Genomic DNA, 20,680 nt, shown 5'->3' on the forward strand with positions numbered 1-20,680 from the left:
TATCTATAAGCTATAGGCCTCATGCCCACGGCCGGCTCGGATTCTAACTGCAAATATCGCAGCAGATTAAGACCCGGCGCCACCCAGAAACCCTGTACTCACCTGTACGGATCGGCCGCAATCGTCTCGACAGGCGAGCAGACACACGTGCGCAGTGCAGCGCATGACTCCCGGGCGCTGACGCGGATTCTCACGATACTTCCGCATTGCTCACAGCGGAAGTATCACGGGACGGATGGCTTCTATTAACTGCAATGTAAGCCATTCTTGCGATCTTCCGCACAAAATAGAACATGCTGGGCTTCTCCCTGCGAGCGGAAAAATCGGCAGGGGATGCACAGTGAGATGCGCTACACGTCCAAGAATAGAACAGACTTCGGCGCTGCGATCGAGCGGCTGTCTGAGAGGCTCCAATGAAAACAATGGGAGTCTGACAGCGTTTAGCTAAAAGCGCAGCGCTAAACGCTGAAGAAAATTGTCTGTGAGGGAGGCCTAAGTGTATTGATCATGGTGTGAGCAGAGCTTTCCCTATTACTGTACAGTCCTGTATGGACGTAAGGATTATGTTCAGGTATCACACGAACTACAACTTAATATTTGATCTAAGCATATATTTGAAGCTAGCAGCAACTACTCACGGTAAAAATGCCATTTACAAGCCCATTTCCAAAAAAGTTTGGCTGCTGTGTAAAGTGTAGGGGCAATGATCTGTCCCCTTTGCTTCACCGCCTACCCCGGTACCTTCTGTATCACCCCATCCCCTTGGTTTCTAAATAATTGAATACCACATGCAACTTTTATAATCTCTGTAATTTTCATATTGCCCCGAAAGCGCTGCGGAATAAGATGGCGTAATACAAAGATTATTAAATCTCATCTAGCCATATTTTACTCACAATAGAACATATCAGAGGGGGAGGGGCGACATTGTTCAATTTAATTTAAAAAATATTAACTGATTTATAAATTGATGGCAGCAACACATCTGACAAGTTGTGGCGGGGCCGTGTCTACCATTGTGTACAATCCCTTCCCTCTTTTTGGGAGTGAGGAGACCAATCGCTGGAGTTTTAGAAGAGGAATTTTGTCTTAGACAAAAAGCGCCGGCTGTGATTGACATATGCAGTAATCTGCATATGTGTATATATGTATATACACATACACACACATACACCCCTCTTCGGATATATTCCATTTAGCCTGAGGAGGAAGGGTGGAAAGCTTGATACAACATGTATTTGTGTTAGCCGTTAAAGGGGTTGTCCCGCGGCAGCAAGTGGGTCTATACACTTCTGTATGGCCATATTAATGCACTTTGTAATGTACATTGTGCATTAATTATGAGCCATACAGAAGTTATCAGAAGTTATTCACTTACCTGCTCCGTTGCTAGCGTCCTCGTCTCCATGGTGCTGTCTAATTTTCAGCGTCTAATCGCCAGATTAGACGCGCTTGCGCAGTCCGGGTCTTCTTCTTTTCTGAATAGTGCCGCTCGTGCCGGAGAGCGGCTCCTTGTAGCTCCGCCCCGTCACGTGCCGATTCCAGCCAATCAGGAGGCTGGAATCGGCAATGGACCGTATAGAAGACCTGCGGTCCACCGAGGGAGAAGATCCCGGCGGCCATCTTCACCAGGTAAGTAAGAAGTCACCGGAGCGCGGGGATTCAGGTAAGCACTGTGCGGTTTTCTTGTTTAACCCCTGCATCGGGTTTGTCTCGCGCCGAACGGGGGGGCTATTGAAAAAAAAAAAAAACCCGTTTCAGCGCGGGACAACCCCTTTAAATGTATATCTACAAGACTGCTTGGTCTCTCTTGCTTGGAACAATCACAAAAACTATGTGTAATACATTTCCTGTGTGGTCTATTTTCCACAGGTCTCCTTTCCATAGATTTCAATTATTTGAGTCCAGCTAATCTCGGTCACAAAACACAAGCAAGACTCAATATGCTTTTGTAGCTAAATTGTTAATTCAGAAATTTTGGGGAAATCCTATATAATTCACATCAGAAAGGTACTGTAACTGGCAAACCAATACCAAATATTACCTAGTGTTATGGATACACCAGGAAGAACAAGGCTGCAGTAAGCAAACAAAATTAAAATCAGGCGCTCCTCGGCTCTGTTATTCTTTACAAAAGTGAAAAAAAAAGAGTTTAAATAGGCGGAACAAGAAGTGAAGCATTATGTCGGATTGCTGATGAAGTCCAGATGAGAAAAAGGAGACATCTCGTATTTTATTTCAAAGACGGCCACATGCAAATGTATCCAAGTTCTAATCACATTGTATACACTACTCCTAACGCACTTATGTCTGGGGATGTGCCACACTAATGGTCTCCCGTTGGGTAAAACATGGCGGCGCTAACATCAACACCCGCCTGATAGAAGCATAACTCCGTGGAAGGCGATTATAAAGATGACAATGTTAGCTAAACATCGGAAGAAAACACCTCATAAAACATGAATGTTGTACATCCAAACACCTCGTCTCCTACTGGTCACAGCGCAGTCTCTGCTCATTATACTAACGGGACGGCACCACCTCGGACCCGAGAGATGCACAAATAGCAATTCCCTAAAACACCTCCAGAGGCGCTGGAACTACAGAGCAGAAACGTGAACCCCAGCAGCTTACCTCTCAACAGATGTTTTGTCAAGGTATCCCCACCGTATGGTCAACGAGCTCGATAAGAGATCACAGAAACTGATACACGTTAGGCAATTGTGGGTTGTGCAGCCTTATATTATGTGTACAAACACATCAATCCCTCAAATACCCGTTTGTACACAGGCAGGTGAAGCCACTCACATGGAGAGCTGTCATAGAATCCAGTGGGGCCTGGCAGCGGAGCCATGTGCCTATAGGGTACTCCATGTGGCGCTGGAACCATCGTAGGGTAATGTGCATGAGGTTAAGCACAAGCTATGAGGGCATGCAACATCTGCACTTTCTTACAGACTAAGGCTGGCTGTCCACGGTGGGTGCGATATACCACCGCAAGGGAGCATTACGTCACCGCGATTTTCTGCGATGAACCCATCTTTGATAGGTTCATCGCGGAAAATCACGGCATGCTGCGATTTTTACACGCGAGCGGAAAATCGCCAGGATTTTCTGCTCGTTTACATCGGGCTGAGTTTTCTTTAGTTATCCTATGAATGGCGTTCATTACTTTACCCGCATACGGATTATTACCGTGAGTAATGCAGTGAAATATCGCCAGAGGATAGGAGGCCTAAGATGACTAAATAGCCAACTTTAACCAAAAGAATCCGAATGATATTTACCAACTTTATCGATGTATATTGAAAAGTGATGCAACTTTTTAATATATTATTTGTATTTCAACACCATTTTCCAGATGTTCTTACCCACACACTGATTCATTGTAGCAAACCCCCAGAGCAGGAGAGACTTGTACTGTCCTTAAAGGGACACTGTCCCCACGGATGAGCACCAGAAACCAAGTTATGTGCCATTCTGTCCAGATGTATCCTGTAAAACATCTCGTCATTAAACAGATACCACAAGTGTTCTGGGAAGCCATGGGATGTATCTTTTATACTCACCAGCTCCCCAGTTCCCGCAGCGCCCCCACCCCCATTAAGTCTTTACATGGACTACGGAAGTCTAAGGGAGAGTGGGCACACAGATGTGACAGAACACAGCAGCAAGCGGGTGAGTATAAAAGTTAAAGGGGTTGTCCCGCGGCAGCAAGTGGGTCTATACACTTCTGTATGGCCATATTAATGCACTTTGTAATGTACATTGTGCATTAATTATGAGCCATACAGAAGTTATAAGAAGTTTTTCACTTACCTGCTCCGTTGCTAGCGTCCTCGTTTCCATGGAGCCCGTCTAATTTTCGGCGTCTAATGGCCAAATTATACGCGCTTGCGCAGTCCGAGTCTTCTTCTTTCCTCAATGGGGCCGCTCGTGCTGGATGTCGGCTCCGTGTAGCTCCGCCCCGTCACGCGCCGATTCCAGCCAATCAGGAGGCTGGAATCGGCAATGGACCGCACAGAAGCTCTGTGGTCCACCGAGGAAGAAGATCCCGGCGGCCATCTTCAGCAGGTAAGTAAGAAGTCACCGGAGCGCGGGGATTCAGGTAAGCACTCTCCGGTGTTCTTTTTTAACCCCTGCATCGGGGTTGTCTCGCGCCGAACAGGGGGGGGTTGAAAAAAAAAAAAAACCTGTTTCGGCGCGGGACAACCCCTTTAAATCTCCCATCACCCCCCAACAGCACCATACACAAGTACAGCACTGCATAATTTATTCCAGTAAATTTGGTAGAATCAGATGGAGGATCGTAGTCTATATATATAAAAATGAATGTGTGTGTGTCTGTCTGCGTGTCTGTCTGTTTGTCCTTTACGCATTACTACACCATTCATCCGATCGCCATGGGAAGGTTTCAGTCATAGTACATCTATCCTACGATAGGTGGCGCACGTGTCGCACCAAATATTCCGGAATAGGCGCAGTTCTCCAAACATGTGAACTTATCATATGGGACGAATGCACAATGGCTCTCACATGGACAACTGTATGTGGCCAGCTCACGCCTCGGAAAAGCTCCTGATTAATTCGCGTACGCACGGAAAAACAAAAACTATCGTGGATCCACAAGCACTCAAATAAATAAATAGGATTAGAACGACACTTTGAAATGTTTCCATATGAAAATGAATAAGTTTCAATAAAGATGACACAATGTAAATTCACTTTTATCAGAACAAGTTTCCTTGAATTTCCTTTCTTCAGAGATCGCAGCAACGAGTATACTATATATTATAAAGCTGAGGTAACATGAAAGCTGCGCTGCAATTGGTTGTTATATATTATACCGCTGAGGTAACATGAAAGCTGCGCTGCGATTGGTTGTTATATATTATACCGCTGAGGTAACATGAAAGCTGTGCTGCGATTGGTTGCTATATATTATACTGAGGTAACATGAAAGCTGCGCTGCGATTGGTTGCTATATATTATACCGCTGAGGTATAATGATAGATGCACTGTTACTTGTTGCTATTTCTTATACTGCTGAGGTAACATGCAAGCTGCGCTGTGATTGGTTGCTATTTCTTATACTGCTGAGGTAACATGCAAGCTGCGCTGTGATCGGTTGCTATTTCTTATACTACTGACGTAACATGGAAGCTGCTCTGTGATTGGTTGCTATTTCTTATAGTACTGACGTAACATGGAAGCTGGGCTGTAATTGGTTATTTCTTATACGGCTAAGGTATAATGAAAGCTGCGCTTTGGTTGCTATTTTTTAAACTGCTGAGGCAACATGAAAGCTGTGCTGTGATTAATTGCTATTTCTTATATTGCTGAGGCAGAATAAAAGCTGCACTGTGATTCGTTGCTATTTTTGATACTGCTGAGGTAACATAAAAGCTGTGCGGTGATTGGTTGCTATTTCTTATACTGCTGATGTAACATGAAAGCTGCGCTGTGATTGGCTATCTACCTCAAAATATGATATATATATACACACACACGAATGTATGTCTGTCTGTCTGTCTTCACAGCAACGCGTAATATTCATTAAACAATATACCAACCAGACAATTATCACCCAAAAGTGCCTTGTCTGGTGAATGGGGCCTCCGGAGCCAAGTGACGTGTGCTCAGAGCCTTCACAGTGTATGTAGTGTGAAACCATCATTAGATCTTTCCTGGTCTTTAGCACTTGTATGTAAACAAGGATAATCTCCTTCGCTGACAGCAAACAGGACAACTGTTACTTATATAATGGCCCTCTTACACGGGCTGACAGTCTGGTAAACGACAGCACGTGCGCCGATGTCACTACGAAGGTAGTTGGCGCTCGTGCAGCGTTTACACTGACCGACTTCGCTGCTGATTGCAGGCTTCTCGCTAAGCGCTTCACAGTCTATGTGAGTGTTTGCTCTGAACGACAAGCCAGCAATCCAGCGATAAAGACTTGTAAATGAATAGTGAGCGATTTCTGTGCATTTACATGTAACGATTATCATTCAAATTCATTTGTCGGAACAAATTTTAAGCTACAACACTGGGGAGCACAACTTTCATTGACTTCGATCTTAGACTTGTTTTTTACTGACTTTTGGCTTCTGAATCCTAAAAATGACCACAGTTTTTCTGTAGCACATCAACCTTGAGATACACGATGGCCTCGCGGAGGACAAGACGACCAGACTCCGACTCGCGGAGGACAAGACGACCAGACTCCGACTCGCGGAGGACAAGACGACCAGACTCCGACTCGCGGAGGACAAGACGACCAGACTCCGACTCGCGGAGGACAAGACGACCAGACTCCGACTCGCGGAGGACAAGACGACCAGACTCCGACTCGCGGAGGACAAGACGACCAGACTCCGACTCGCGGAGGACAAGACGACCAGACTCCGACTCGCGGAGGACAAGACGACCAGACTCCGACTCGCGGAGGACAAGACGACCAGACTCCGACTCGCGGAGGACAAGACGACCAGACTCCGACTCGCGGAGGACAAGACGACCAGACTCCGACTCGCGGAGGACAAGACGACCAGACTCCGACTCGCGGAGGACAAGACGACCAGACTCCGACTCGCGGAGGACAAGACGACCAGACTCCGACTCGCAGAGGACAAGACGACCAGACTCCGACTCGCAGAGGACAACACTCCTATTCATTTCAATGGGGCTGTTCACACAAGCGCAAAACGCAGTATCTTTAACAGCGATATATGTTGTGTTTGGGCCGTTTTCAGCCCTGTGTCACCCATTGAAATGAATGGACAGCAGTTTCAGTGCTGCTGAAAATGTGGCACAACTTAGTACCACATCTTTGGAAGCACTAAAAGCCAGCGCTAGCTGCACTACCAAAAAAAAAAGGGGGATACTCGCCTAGCTGCCGCTGTCTGGTCCCTGTGCTGCTCTCTGGAGCTCTGGGCACTTGTCAAGCCGGCAGAGTTTTTTTTTGCTAATGACGAGTTTTGAAATCCCCCGCCTCCAGCAAGAGATTGCTCTGATTGACTGAGACAGCTGAGTGTCAGCTTGCTCCGCCAATCACAGCCAGCGCTGGATGCATGGCTAAGATTGGTGCATCCAAAAAAAGTTTTTCTATTTTCATTTTTTCCTCTCCCGTTTTAGAGAATTGTAACTCCTTTATTTATCCATCGACGTCGCTGGATAAGGGCTTGGTTTTTGCGGGACGAGTTGTATTTTCCAATAGTACTATTTAATGTACCTCACAGCATTCTGAAAGACTTAAATAAGATTCTAAGTGGAGAAATATGGAAAAAAAAATAACATTCGGCCATCTTTCAGTGCGTCTTGTTTCTATGGCACACAAACTACAACAAAAAGGACATGATAACTTTATTCTATGGGTCCCACATAGTGCTCTTCCATTGTGCACACACAGTTCCCCCACACAGTGCTCCCAAATAGTGCCCACACATAACATACTGCCCCACACAGTGCCCACACATAACATAGTACCCCCACAGTCCCCCCCCCCCGTGACCCCACATAACAGTGCTCCCACATAACAGTGCCCACACACAGTACTCCCCTATGACCCCACATAACATAGTTCCCCCACATAACAGTACCCCCACTTAGTGCTAATACATAGTGCCCCCACATGACATAGTGCTCCCACAGTACCGCCACATAACATAGTGCCCCCAAATGGTACTCCTACAGTGCCCCCACAATGGTGCTCCCCCACATGGTGCCCAGACAATAGTAGTGACAGCAGCAACAGTGCCCCCTCCATATTAGCCACAACAGTAATAGTGCCCCCACAATAGTATCCCCAGCAGCATCAGTGCCCCCTCAATTGTAGCCAATGCAGTAATAGTGCCCCCACAATAGTAGCCCCAGCATCAGTGCCCCACAAAAGCAGCCACAGCAGTAACAGTGCCCCAACAATTATAGCCACAGCAGTAATGGTGCCCCCACATTAGTAGCCGCAAAAGCATCAGTGCCCCAATAATAGTGGCCCCAATAGTAATAGCGACCCCCCCCAATAATTGACCCAGCACTAATAGCGACCCCCAATAATTGCCCCAGCACTAACAGCGACCCCCAATAATTGCCCCAGCACTAACAGCGACCCCCAATAATTGCCCCAGCACTAATAGCGACCCCCAATAATTGCCCCAGCACTAATAGCGACCCTCAATAATTGCCCCAGCACTAATAGCGACCCTCAATAATTGCCCCAGCACTAATAGCGACCCTCAATAATTGCCCCAGCACTAATAGCGACCCTCAATAATTGCCCAAGCACTAATAGCGACCCCCAATAATTGCCTCAGCACTAATAGCGACCCCCAATAATTGCCTCAGCACTAACAGCGACCCCCAATAATTGCCTCAGCACTAATAGCGACCCCCAATAATTGCCCCAGCACTAACAGTGACCCCCAAATAGCTGCCCCAATAGTAATGGTACTCACTCATCAAAGAGCCGGTAGGTCTCCACACGCTCCGCCTGTAGCTGGTAAAATCTTTGTATAAGGAGTCGAAATTCATCTGTCTAAAGAGAGCAGAGTAATAAAGGAGTGTCAGACCGCAATACTTTATAGTAGGAACAGTCATTCTTGCTACCAAGACTAGCGCATCGCAGGGTGGTCCGTGTCCCCTCGTCCTCCAGCTAAACATACATGCTCCGTCATGAGAGAGATGGGTTGATTGTCAGCTGAATGGGTTTCTTCCACAAAAAATAACAAATCCCCTATACAAAGGATCAGGAATACGTATGTGATCAGTGGGGTCCAGCTGCTGGGACCCCCACAATCATAAGAGCAGTGCCGAGTGCCCCCATCATACTAGCGCTCCATTTTTTTCTGCAAGCACTCTGCTGACAGTCTATTGCAGTGAATAAAGCGATACAGCTCACATGTGACCACGGCTCCATTTATTTAGGGACACTCTCGACCCCCGGTTACGTGATTGTGGGAGCCCAGAGGTCGATCCGCACCGATCAGATACTTCTACCCCATCCACAGAACCTGGGGTAAGGTCATTTCATGGGAAAACCTTTTTAAATGTCCTGTGAGTGCGGAGCCTGCGGGTATTTGCGGAGATTTGTGCCGTCCTCGGATGCGGCAGCGCCCTCAGAATGATGGACAAGTAGTGTAGCCATAACCGTAGGCGCTGTTCACACGGCAGCATTAAACCGGACGTGTATTTACTGCGGGTACACAGCGGGGCAAATCCTCAACCTCATCATCCAAATCAAGTGATATTCCACTAACTCCCACAGCGAATTTTACTCCGCGAGGACAAAACTTCACGTGTTCAGCAAGTAACTGTGGTTGTGGAAGCCCCTCCTCGCGCATGGGCCGCAGGTCGCCATCGAATCCGCTCTGGGTCTCAGAACGGATCCTATGCTGAAATCTGTGTCAACCTGGGCGCATCTGAACAAGGTCCAAAGCAGTCCGTATGAAATACCCATCAACGCTATGCACGACCCCAACAGGCGGTTCACAGAAAGCAGAAGAGGCCATTTACAGGTAATTCAGGATGAAACAAGAAGGACTAGGACAAACTACAGAACACTTAGTGCAGTGATGGGCAACCTTTTGAGCTCGGTGTGTCAAAATTCAACCAAAAAACCGAGCATAACTAGGGTGCTGTGTCACTTCGAGAAAAAAATCCATAAATTTGCGATATTTATAGTTTAAATAACAAATATGTATAATTGTAATGTATAACTGTATTTAATAAACCCAAAACACCCCACAGAGGCCCCCCAGGCAGTATCTGCCCCACCCCACAGAGGCCCCCCAGGCAGTATCTGCCCCCCCCCACAGAGGCCCCCCAGGCAGTATCTGCCCCCCCACAGACCCCCCAGGCAGTATCTGCCCCCCCCCCACAGAGGTCCCCCAGGCAGTATCTGCCCCCCCCACAGAGGCCCCCCAGGCAGTATCTGCCCCCCCCACAGAGGCCCCCCAGGCAGTATCTGCCCCCCCCATAGAGGTCCCCCAGGCAGTATCTGCCCCCCCCCACAGAGGTCCCCCAGGCAGTATCTGCCCCCCCCACAGAGGTCCCCCAGGCAGTATCTGCCCCCCCCACAGAGGTCCCCCAGGCAGTATCTGCCCCCCCCCCACAGAGGTCCCCCAGGCAGTATCTGCCCCCCCCCCACAGAGGTCCCCCAGGCAGTATCTGCCCCCCCCCCACAGAGGTCCCCCAGGCAGTATCTGCCCCCCCCACAGAGGTCCCCCAGGCAGTATCTGCCCCCCCCCACAGAGGTCCCCCAGGCAGTATCTGCCCCCCCCCCACAGAGGTCCCCCAGGCAGTATCTGCCCCCCCCCCCCCCCACAGAGGTCCCCCAGGCAGTATCTGCCCCCCCCCCCCACAGAGGTCCCCCAGGCAGTATCTGCCCCCCCCCCCCACAGAGGTCCCCCAGGCAGTATCTGCCCCCCCCCCACAGAGGTCCCCCAGGCAGTATCTGCCCCCCCCCACAGAGGTCCCCCAGGCAGTATCTGCCCCCCCACAGAGGTCCCCCAGGCAGTATCTGCCCCCCCCCACAGAGGCCCCCCAGGCAGTATCTGCCCCCCCCCCCACAGAGGCCCCCCAGGCAGTATCTGCCCCCCCACAGAGGCCCCCAGGCAGTATCTGCCCCCCCACAGAGGCCCCCCGGCAGTATCTGCCCCCCCCACAGATGCCCCCCAGGCAGTATCTGCCCCCCCCCACAGAGGTCCCCCAGGCAGTATCTGCCCCCCCCACAGAGGTCCCCCAGGCAGTATCTGCCCCCCCCCCACAGAGGCCCCCCAGGCAGTATCTGCCCCCCCCCCCACAGAGGCCCCCCAGGCAGTATCTGCCCCCCCACAGAGGCCCCCAGGCAGTATCTGCCCCCCCACAGAGGCCCCCCAGCAGTATCTGCCCCCCCCACAGATGCCCCCCAGGCAGTATCTGCCCCCCCCCACAGAGGTCCCCCAGGCAGTATCTGCCCCCCCCCCACAGAGGTCCCCCAGGCAGTATCTGCCCCCCCACAGAGGTCCCCCAGGCAGTATCTGCCCCCCCCCCCCACAGAGGTCCCCCAGGCAGTATCTGCCCCCCCCCACAGAGGTCCCCCAGGCAGTATCTGCCCCCCCCACAGAGGTCCCCCAGGCAGTATCTGCCCCCCCCCACAGAGGTCCCCCAGGCAGTATCTGCCCCCCCCACAGAGGTCCCCCAGGCAGTATCTGCCCCCCCACAGAGGTCCCCCAGGCAGTATATGCCCCCCCCACAGAGGCCCCCCAGGCAGTATCTGCCCCCCCCACAGAGGCCCCCCAGGCAGTATCTGCCCCCCCCACAGAGGCCCCCCAGGCAGTATCTGCCCCCCCACAGAGGCCCCCAGGCAGTATCTGCCCCCCCCCACAGAGGCCCCCCAGCAGTATCTGCCCCCCCACAGATGCCCCCCAGGCAGTATCTGCCCCCCCAGAGGCCCCCCAGGCAGTATCTGCCCCCCAGGCAGTATCTGCCCCCCCCAGAGGCCCCCCAGGCAGTATCTGCCCCCCCCAGAGGCCCCCCAGGCAGTATCTCCCCCCCCCCATAGAGGCCTCCCAGCAGTATCTGCCCCCCCCCCCACAGAGGCCCCCCAGCAGTATCTGCCCCCAAACACGCAGAGGCCCCCCAGCAGTATCTGCCCCCCACCACAGAGGCTCCCCAGCAGTACCTGCCCCCCCACAGACCCCCCAGCAGTATCTGCCCCCCACCACAGAGGCCCCCCAGCAGTATCTGCCCCCCCACAGGCCCCCCAGCAGTATCTGCCCGAGGTCCCCCAGGCAGTATCTGCCCCCCCTCCACAGAGGTCCCCCAGGCAGTATCTGCCCCCCCCCCCCCACAGAGGTCCCTCAGGCAGTATCTGCCCCCCCCCCCACAGAGGCCTCTCAGCAGTATCTGCCCCCCACCACAGAGGCTCCCCAGCAGTACCTGCCCCCCCACAGACCCCCCAGCAGTATCTGCCCCCCACCACAGAGGCCCCCCAGCAGTATCTGCCCCCCCACAGGCCCCCCAGCAGTATCTGCCCCTCCACAGAGGCTCCCCGGCAGTATCTGCCCCCCCCCACAGAGGCCCCCCAGCAGTATCTGCCCCCCCCCACAAACACAGAGGCTCCCCAGCAGTATCTGCCCCCCCCTACAGAAGCCCCCCAGCAGTATCTGCTCCCCCTCCCTCACAGAGGCCCCCCAGCAGTATCTGCCCCCCCCCTCACAGAGGCCCCCCAGCATCTGCCCCCCCCCCCCACAGAGGCCCCCCAGCAGTATCTGCTCGCCCCCCCCCTACAGAGGCCCCCCCAGCAGTATCTGTCCTCCTACAGAGGCCCCCCAGCAGAGACTGCGGATGCTGGCTGCACACGGATATCGCGGTGTGCGCCGGGATCAGCGCTGCTAGTAGTGCTGGTTAGTGAATACCAGCAGGGGAGTCACGGCCCCTGCCGGTATTCATTAACGGGGTAAGCGGCCGCGTGTCAGCGGTTCACCATCACAGACTTAGTGCTCCCCTGCTACCTCAAGGCTGGGCTCATGCGGGCGGATCTGCATAGCATAATACATGGTAAGTGGCGCCAATGAAGATACTTGACACTCACTGGCATATATTTATTGCGTATGTTACGAGTTTAAAAGAGCGCAGCATGTTCTATTCGGCCGTGTATTACTTGCATAAGAGCCAAATTGTTCTCTATGGGTGCATTTGAAACACCGTTCATACACTGCGGATGTGTGGCGGCTTTTATTCATGTTGCTAGGAAACTTCCCGTTCCCAGAAAAAGTGCCCTAAAAAAATGTAATTTTTATTGATTTAACAGAGTATACCACACGAGTTAATCCAGGTCGGCTACACTGTAGTCTCTCCAGAACTGGATGAAAATAATCCAGAAAGGCCTGAGACCCTATACTCATCTGTCAGGATCTCGGACGGCGCATATGCGCAGCGCAGGGCATGACGCTGTGCCAGCGATTACGCGGATCCGCGGTGGCTAGCCGTGGGACGGACGGCTTCCACTGACACATGCGCGGGGGGGGGGGGGGGGGGGGGGGGGGGCGGGATACAACAAAGTAAAATCGCAGTTGATTTCAGCTCGTTGGCAGGGAAGAATCTATTAACATGTATGGACGGCATTGCTGCAGAATCCACGGCGGGCATCTGGCCATGAATTCTGTAGCGATAATCTGTCCGTGGACATTGGGCCTTAGTCATACACCTCTTAATATTTATGGGCGACAGCCTGAGCATTAACACCTACATTCAAGTAGTAGAACAAACCTGGGGCAATAACTACTACAAATTATGCCTGTTTGCTGGATTAACCCTGCTGACATGGTTGAATCACAGAATTCTTCAGTCAGAGCAGGAGAGAAGGGATTTTGAGGAACTCTGTACATCAGAGTTCAAATCTAGGGGATCCAATTAAACAGACTGAATGAGGACGTACAATGTGGTTCGCCGCAATTAAGTTGGAGCTACAACTTAACCAAGAGCGGGGAGCCCGATATAAACCGCACCCCTACCAATCAATCCCCCCAGACCCGAAACACTGGCAAAAGATAATTAATACAAAGGAGGACAATATACGGCTGCAAACGGACCTGGATAAGCTGGGGACTTGGGTAGAAAAATGGCAAATGAAGTTCAATATTGATAAATGTAAGGTTCTGCACATGGGCAGGAGGAACGGATGTCGCCAATATACACTAAATGGCTGTTGACAAAGGCTACTATAGCCGAAACGCGTTCAGCGCGAACCTGTGAGCTGTATGCTTTTTTTTATTCAATAAAGAATGACATTTTTTTAACGGTAGCAGCTCCCCTCCACTTCTATTTTTTGTTTATATGGAATTTGGCCGTTTGCCGTCGGCTGCTTGAGGACGGAGCTCCTGTTGAATTTCAGATCTCCCTGCAACACTGAAAGATACTGCTGGTGAGGTGAGCCCATATTTCTTTTTTGGCTTATACACTAAATGGGGTACACGTAGGGAAAAGTGAGATGGGAAAAGAGCTGGGGGTACTAGTGGATTGTAGACTAAACTGGAGTAACCAATGCCAGTCAGCTGCTGCAAAAGCAAATAGTCTTGGGGTGCAATAAAAGAGGCGCAGGGGTGAGGGGCGAGAACATTATCCTCCCACTATATAAGGCACATTGCAGGCCTCACATGGAATACTGCGTACAATTCTGGTCACCGGTGCTCAGGAAAGATGTTACAGTGCTGGAGGGGGTTCAAAGAAGGGCAACTAAACTAATACATAGAATGACGGGACTGGAATACCCAGAGAGCCACCAAAACTGGGATTATTTACCCTGGAAAACAGACGGCTAAAGGGTGATCAAATAACTCTGTATAAATACATGAGGGGACAATAAAAGGATCTCTCCCATGATCTGTTTATACCCAGGACTGCGACGGTAACAAGAGGGCATTTGCTACGTCTAGAGGAAAGCAGATTTCAGACACCAACACAGAAAAGGGTTTTTTACTGTAGAGCAGTGAGATTGTGGAGTTTAACCCCTTAGTGACAGAGCTTTTTTGCTTTTTTCCATTTTTGTTTTTTCCTACTCCCTTTTAAAAAATCGTAGCTCCTTAATGTATCCATCGACGTCGCTGTATGAGGGCTTGTTTTTTGCGGGATGAGTTGTATTTTTTAATGGCACTATTTATTGTACCATATAATTTACTGAAAAACTTTTTAAAAATTCTTAGCGGAGAGAAATGGAAAAAAAAATGACATTCCACCATCTTTCGGTGCGTCCTGTTTCTACAGCACACAAATTGCAACAAAAACAACCTGATATTTTTATTCTATGGGTCAGTACGATTACTACGATACCAAACTTGTATAGTATTTTTTTTGCTGTAGTACTTTTATTTATTTTTTAAGATATTTAATTTTTTTCAATTATTTTCTGCGGTCATATTGTGCGCGCAATAACTTTTTTATTTTTTCGTCAACGTAGTTGAGCGAGGGCTCATTTTTTGTGGGATGTCCTGAAGTTTCCAGTAGTATCAATTTGGAATACATACGACTTTTTGATCACTTTTTATTGCGTTTTTTCTGGGAGACAGGGTAACTAAAAAAGTGTATTTCTGGCGTTATTTTTTTTTTCACACGACGTTCACCGTGCGGGAAAAATAATGCACTACTTTGATAGATCGGACTTTCACGGACGCGGCGATACCAAATACATATTTTTATTTTATGATTTAGATTTTTTAATAATTGATATGGCAAAAGGGGGGTGATTTAAACTTTTATAACTTTTTTTTTTTTAACAATTAAAAAAACTTTATTGATCTTTTTTTTTACTTTACTTTGAAGTCCCCCTGGGGGACTTTAACATGCGATGCTTTGATCGCTCCTGCAGTATGACGTAATGCTATAGCATTACGTCATATTGCTTTTTTACAGGCAGTCTATGAAGCTACCCTGTGTGGATGGCTTGATAGGCAGTCTGCTAAGGCAGCCCTGGGGCCATTCATTAGGCCCCCAGCTGCCATGACACCTGCACGGATCCCCCGATCTCACCGCGGGGGGGGGGGGGGGGGCCGTGCGGGACCCCCGAACAGCGTTCGGGGGATTTAAATGCCGCTGTCAGAATTGACAGCGGCATTTAAAGGGTTAATAGCCGCGATCGGCCGAGCGCAGCTATTGCCCGCGGGTGTCAGCTGTAATAAACAGCTGATGCCCGCGCTGTATGGAGGGAGAGAGCGGCGTTACCTCCCTCCATACACGTCCTGCAACAGCAGGACGTAGTTTCCCGATGGGGCGGTCGTTAAGGGGTTAAGAGGGACTAGACGTCTTTCTAGAGCGCTACAATATTACAGGATATAGACATTAGGTGACCAGCGGGTTTGTAGTTCTGGGTATACAGACAGGTAGGAACTAACAAAGGTTGATCCAGGGATTAGTCTGATTGTCACTATGGAGTCGGGAAGGAATTTTTCTCCCGAATGGGCTAAATTGCTTCTGCCTCATTGGGGTTTTTTGCCTTCCTCTGGATCTACAAGGGGGAGGGGGGGGGGGTGGAAACAGGCTGAACTGGATGGTAACTGTCTTCATTCAGCCTAACATACTATGTTGCTATGTCTAAGGGGCCGTGCCAGGATTGTAACGCTCCAATGTAGAGAAAAAGTGCTCTAATAATTTTTCTGCCTAAATGATAGGGACGCTACTACTGGCTCCCCACAATACATAGGAACTCTACGGCTGCAATAGTCCTGGATCCCCATAATACAAAGGATCCCTATAACTACAATAGTCCTGGATCCCCACAATACATCAGAACCCTACGGCTGCAATAGTCCTGGATCCCCACAATACATCGGAACCCTACGGCTACAATAGTCCTGGATCCCCACAATACATCAGAACCCTACGGCTGCAATAGTCCTGGATCCCCACAATACATCAGAACCCTACGGCTGCAATAGTCCTGGATCCCCACAATACATCAGAACCCTACGGCTGCAATAGTCCTGGATCCCCACAATACATCAGAACCCTACGGCTGCAATAGTCCTGGATCCCCACAATACATCGGAACCCTACGGCTACAATAGTCCTGGATCCCAAGAATACAAAGGATCCCTACAACTACAGTAGTCCTGTATCCCCACAATACATAGGAACTCTACGGCTGTGATAGTCCCAGATATCTGGCTGCGATAGTTCTGGATTGCCATAATACTAAGGAACCCTACGGCTACAATAGTCCCAGATTTCTAATCTAAGGGTACCCCCTACTGAGATACGCGATAAGAGACCGAGTAAGTAGCATGGCTGCCAGCCCTGATTGTGGAGTGGCACCTGTATGAGTACTTTGCCCCAGCGAATTACTTGCTAGGAGACATGAGATTTATTTTTTATTTTTTAAGAGACCTCAGGCCAGCGCATGTAAAATAGACGGTATGTGCGCAGGCATACACAAGAAAAAAAAAACGCAACAATACGCAAGGATACGCAATTCCATATAGCTGCAATTTTTATGCAGTGCATTATGATAGTTGTGTGAGCCCGGCCTAAGATCCACAGAGGCAAAAACCCCACCACATGGTGCCGCTGCATCACGGACTTTGGTCCAAAAATGCTGCACATTTGAATACCTCCCCTGCATTGCAAAGGCTAAGGCCTCACTGAAGATGGCGGCACGAACGGACGCGTTAGACGCAGAGCCCGCACCACAACTACCGTATGTTCCTCCAGTTTGTATGGACGTCTTCTACAATGTGCATCCGGGGATCTCATCCACCTCGCTTAGATTGGAAATGGAAGCAGATTTTTCCCTCAAGAATCTTCAAGGTTTGCGCTGTGTGCGGACCCTCCACGAAGTACCACACCGATCCCTGCAAGATATCCCCTACAGCAGCAAGCATCCCAACCGCTGTATGCAAGTATCTAAAGGGCAAGATCCACCATAAGAAGGTCCTCCTGCACGGCTTCTGATCCGTCCCTCGCCCTGTGAATCCTCCCATATTGTGCCGTGGCTGGAGCTCCTACTCACCGGTCTAGTCCTGGGCGAGCAGCTCGTGGTTGGAGTAAGAATCACATCAACTGGATGAAACTGTCCACCTCTGCAGGGGTATCACAGAGGCTATGCAGCACAACTTACACTGTCTGCGGCTTGTTCCATGTCTATATGAGCGTCACCTCCTTGGGGACCTCAATGACGTCTGTAAGCTAAAAGCTGAACGCCGCCTTCACGGACCTTTCTGCAAGTTCTATAGATGCAAATGTCATTAACAAGGTGTTTATAGAACCTCCTGCTGGAACCCCGGAACTTCTGAGATGGGAATATCCCCTTGACAGACACCTTCTTCTCCAATAGGAGCCTGGTCACTCAACAGCTGGCGTGTGATTAGCGGTGCTTTCGAGGTCGCGGATCACTCCAGTAGTACACATGTATACCTGCTAAGTAAGGGGCATTACTGCTAGCCGTTCTGCGGTACTTCCCCCTACGAGCCTTCCGACATCAGACCTTAAGTAGTAGCAGGCTTCCCTTCCATTCACATGCTGCAGTCGCACAAAGATTATTCTCCATAATACTGCAGTAAAAAAGGCACACGAGTGCAACAGGTGAAGACGGGGCGGCCATGCTTGTTCCCCGAAGACCTTGGCGAAAACCATTCCAGTATCCCAAGGGGTTACAGCAGCAAAGTACAGCAGGGGCAATTCCAGGGTTTCCCCTTATTCTGTCTGTGTCACACGATCACCGCTCCCCCCTCCTGTGACAAGACCACCGCCCCCCATGTGACACGACTATTCATGACCTATCCTAATATGTCATCGATAGCATTTCCCTAGAAAACCCCTTTAAGCTACATTGTGATTTAGGCTGCGACACGACAACCAGGCTTGAATATGTTGCGATCTCTGATAACAGCACCTTGTTAATCGCACCATGGCCCCATTGAATTGTATGAGAGCACAAGCTACACGGAGCTACACAGCGCACTTAAATTGTGAGACCAATGTCACTTTGCGGCCTCCCCCGAGCTGACCGCGCCACAGGCGCGACAGCGGCCTCCCCCGAACTGATCGTCCCCTCACCTGAACTGATCCCGCCCCAGGCGCGAGAGCGGCCTCACCTGAACTGATCCCGCCCCAGGCGCGAGAGCGGCCTCACCTGAACTGATCCCGCCCCAGGCGCGAGAGCGGCCTCACCTGAACTGATCCCGCCCCAGGCGCGAGAGCGGCCTCACCTGAACTGATCCCGCCCCAGGCGCGAGAGCGGCCTCACCAGAACTGATCCCGCCCCAGGCGCGAGAGCGGCCTCACCTGAACTGATCCCGCCCCAGGCGCGAGAGCGGCCTCACCTGAACTGATCCCGCCCCAGGCGCGAGAGCGGCCTCACCTGAACTGATCCCGCCCCAGGCGCGAGAGCGGCCTCACCTGAACTGATCCCGCCCCAGGCGCGAGAGCGGCCTCACCTGAACTGATCCCGCCCCAGGCGCGAGAGCGGCCTCACCTGAACTGATCCCGCCCCAAGCGCGAGAGCGGCCTCACCTGAACTGATCCCGCCCCAAGCGCGAGAGCGGCCTCACCTGAACTGATCCCGCCCCAGGTGCGAGAGCGGCCTCACCTGAACTGATCCCGCCCCAGGCGCGAGAGCGGCCTCAGGGCTTGTTCGCATTAATGTAATTTCACCACTCTTAGGCCGGCTGCACACAGCCGTGACGGGCTCCGCCGCAAAATTCTGCGGCGGAGCCCGTCACGTCGCCCCCCAAGAGACCCTATACTTACCTGCGGATCCGGCGTCCTCGCTCCATGACGCTTCCCCGCCCACCTCTGCCGCATCATGTGACACGCCCACCGCATCACATGATGCGGCCGGCAGTGTCATATGACACACCGGCCGCGTCGGGCGGGGAAGCGTTTTCACGCTATCTTCTGCTGTGCTACTGTCACGGCACCCCCCCAGAGGCATATTTAGGATTCCAGCCCCAGTTCAGCATCGCTGCTAATTAGAGCCACCTGATTGGCTCTTCGGCACCACGTGACTACACAGCGTGCACGCGGATTGCCTTCAGCAGCCGTGTAGTCACGTGGTGCCAAAGAGCCAATCAGGTGGCTCTAATCAGCAGCGCTGCTGAACTGCGGCTGAAATCCTAAATATGCCCCCCAAACTTACCTGCGGATCTGGCGTTCTCGCTCCCGCATGACGCTTCGGCGTGACGCGTCATGTGACACGCCCGCCACGCCACATGACACGCCCACCGCGTATTGCCTGTCACCATAAACCACACTAGTCACACCGGGCAGCACACCTCCCCGCCACACGCGGGGTCTGTGAATAAGGCCATACACACCGAGAACCTGCAGTGCCGCAGGACGCCCACCCGAGCCCCTCGACTCCGGGACCGCTCACCATTCTCTCACAGCCTGCCGTGCACCAACGAAGAGTGAGCCAGTCCCGCCGAGACAAGACGGAAACGGTCCTCCTCATCTGTGACTCCGGAGCGCCCTCTGGCGGCCGAATGACTTACAACACAGGCGTCTGCTGCCGGACCCACCATGATACAGCATGATACACCTATACACTAATATATAATGTACAGAATAATATGCACGATACTGAATATATACTGCACATTATACTATATACTACATATCACATTCTATATACTGCATATTACATTATTCCATATACTGCACACTATACTATATACTGTACTGCATATCACATTATTCTATATACTGCGCATTATACTATATATTGCATATTACATTATATTATATACTGCACATTATACTATATACTGCATATATAGTATGCCATGATACATCATGATACACCTATACACTAATATATAATGCACAGAATAATATTCATGATACTGAATATATACTGCACATTATACTATATACTACATATCACATTATTCCATATACTGCACATTATACTACATACTGAATCACATTATTCCATATACTATATACCATATACTGCACATTACACTATATACTACATATCACATTATTCCATATACTGCACATTATACTATATACTGCACATTATTCTATATACTGCACATCACATTATTCTATATACTGCACATCACATTATTCTATATACTGCACAATAAACTATATACTGCATATCACATTATTCTATATACTGCACATTATACTATATACTGCATATCACATTATTCTATATACTGCACATTATACTATATACTGCATATTACATTATTCCATATACTAC

At 50.4% G+C, this 20,680-nt stretch overlaps 1 protein-coding gene across 2 annotated transcripts in view; it reads right to left on the minus strand.

Moving 5' to 3' along the window:
* REX1BD (required for excision 1-B domain containing) overlaps positions 1-19,932 on the minus strand; it is a 29,996-nt gene extending 10,064 nt beyond the window's left edge. The window contains exons 1-2 of one of the 2 annotated variants that reach the window (XM_066604603.1): positions 19,841-19,932; positions 8,451-8,530 (exon numbers count right to left, since the gene is read on the minus strand). In XM_066604603.1, coding sequence (XP_066460700.1) covers positions 8,451-8,530; positions 19,841-19,918 — 158 coding nt within the window. In that variant the 5' untranslated portion in view covers positions 19,919-19,932. Of the gene's footprint in view, positions 1-8,450; positions 8,531-19,215; positions 19,333-19,840 lie in introns of those variants that run through there. The other variant, XM_066604604.1, reaches the window with a different exon arrangement.
* Between the last annotated feature and the right edge of the window lie 748 nt (positions 19,933-20,680).

Source organism: Eleutherodactylus coqui, chromosome 5, assembly GCF_035609145.1.
Source record: "Eleutherodactylus coqui strain aEleCoq1 chromosome 5, aEleCoq1.hap1, whole genome shotgun sequence".
NCBI classification, from domain to species: Eukaryota; Metazoa; Chordata; class Amphibia; order Anura; family Eleutherodactylidae; genus Eleutherodactylus; species Eleutherodactylus coqui.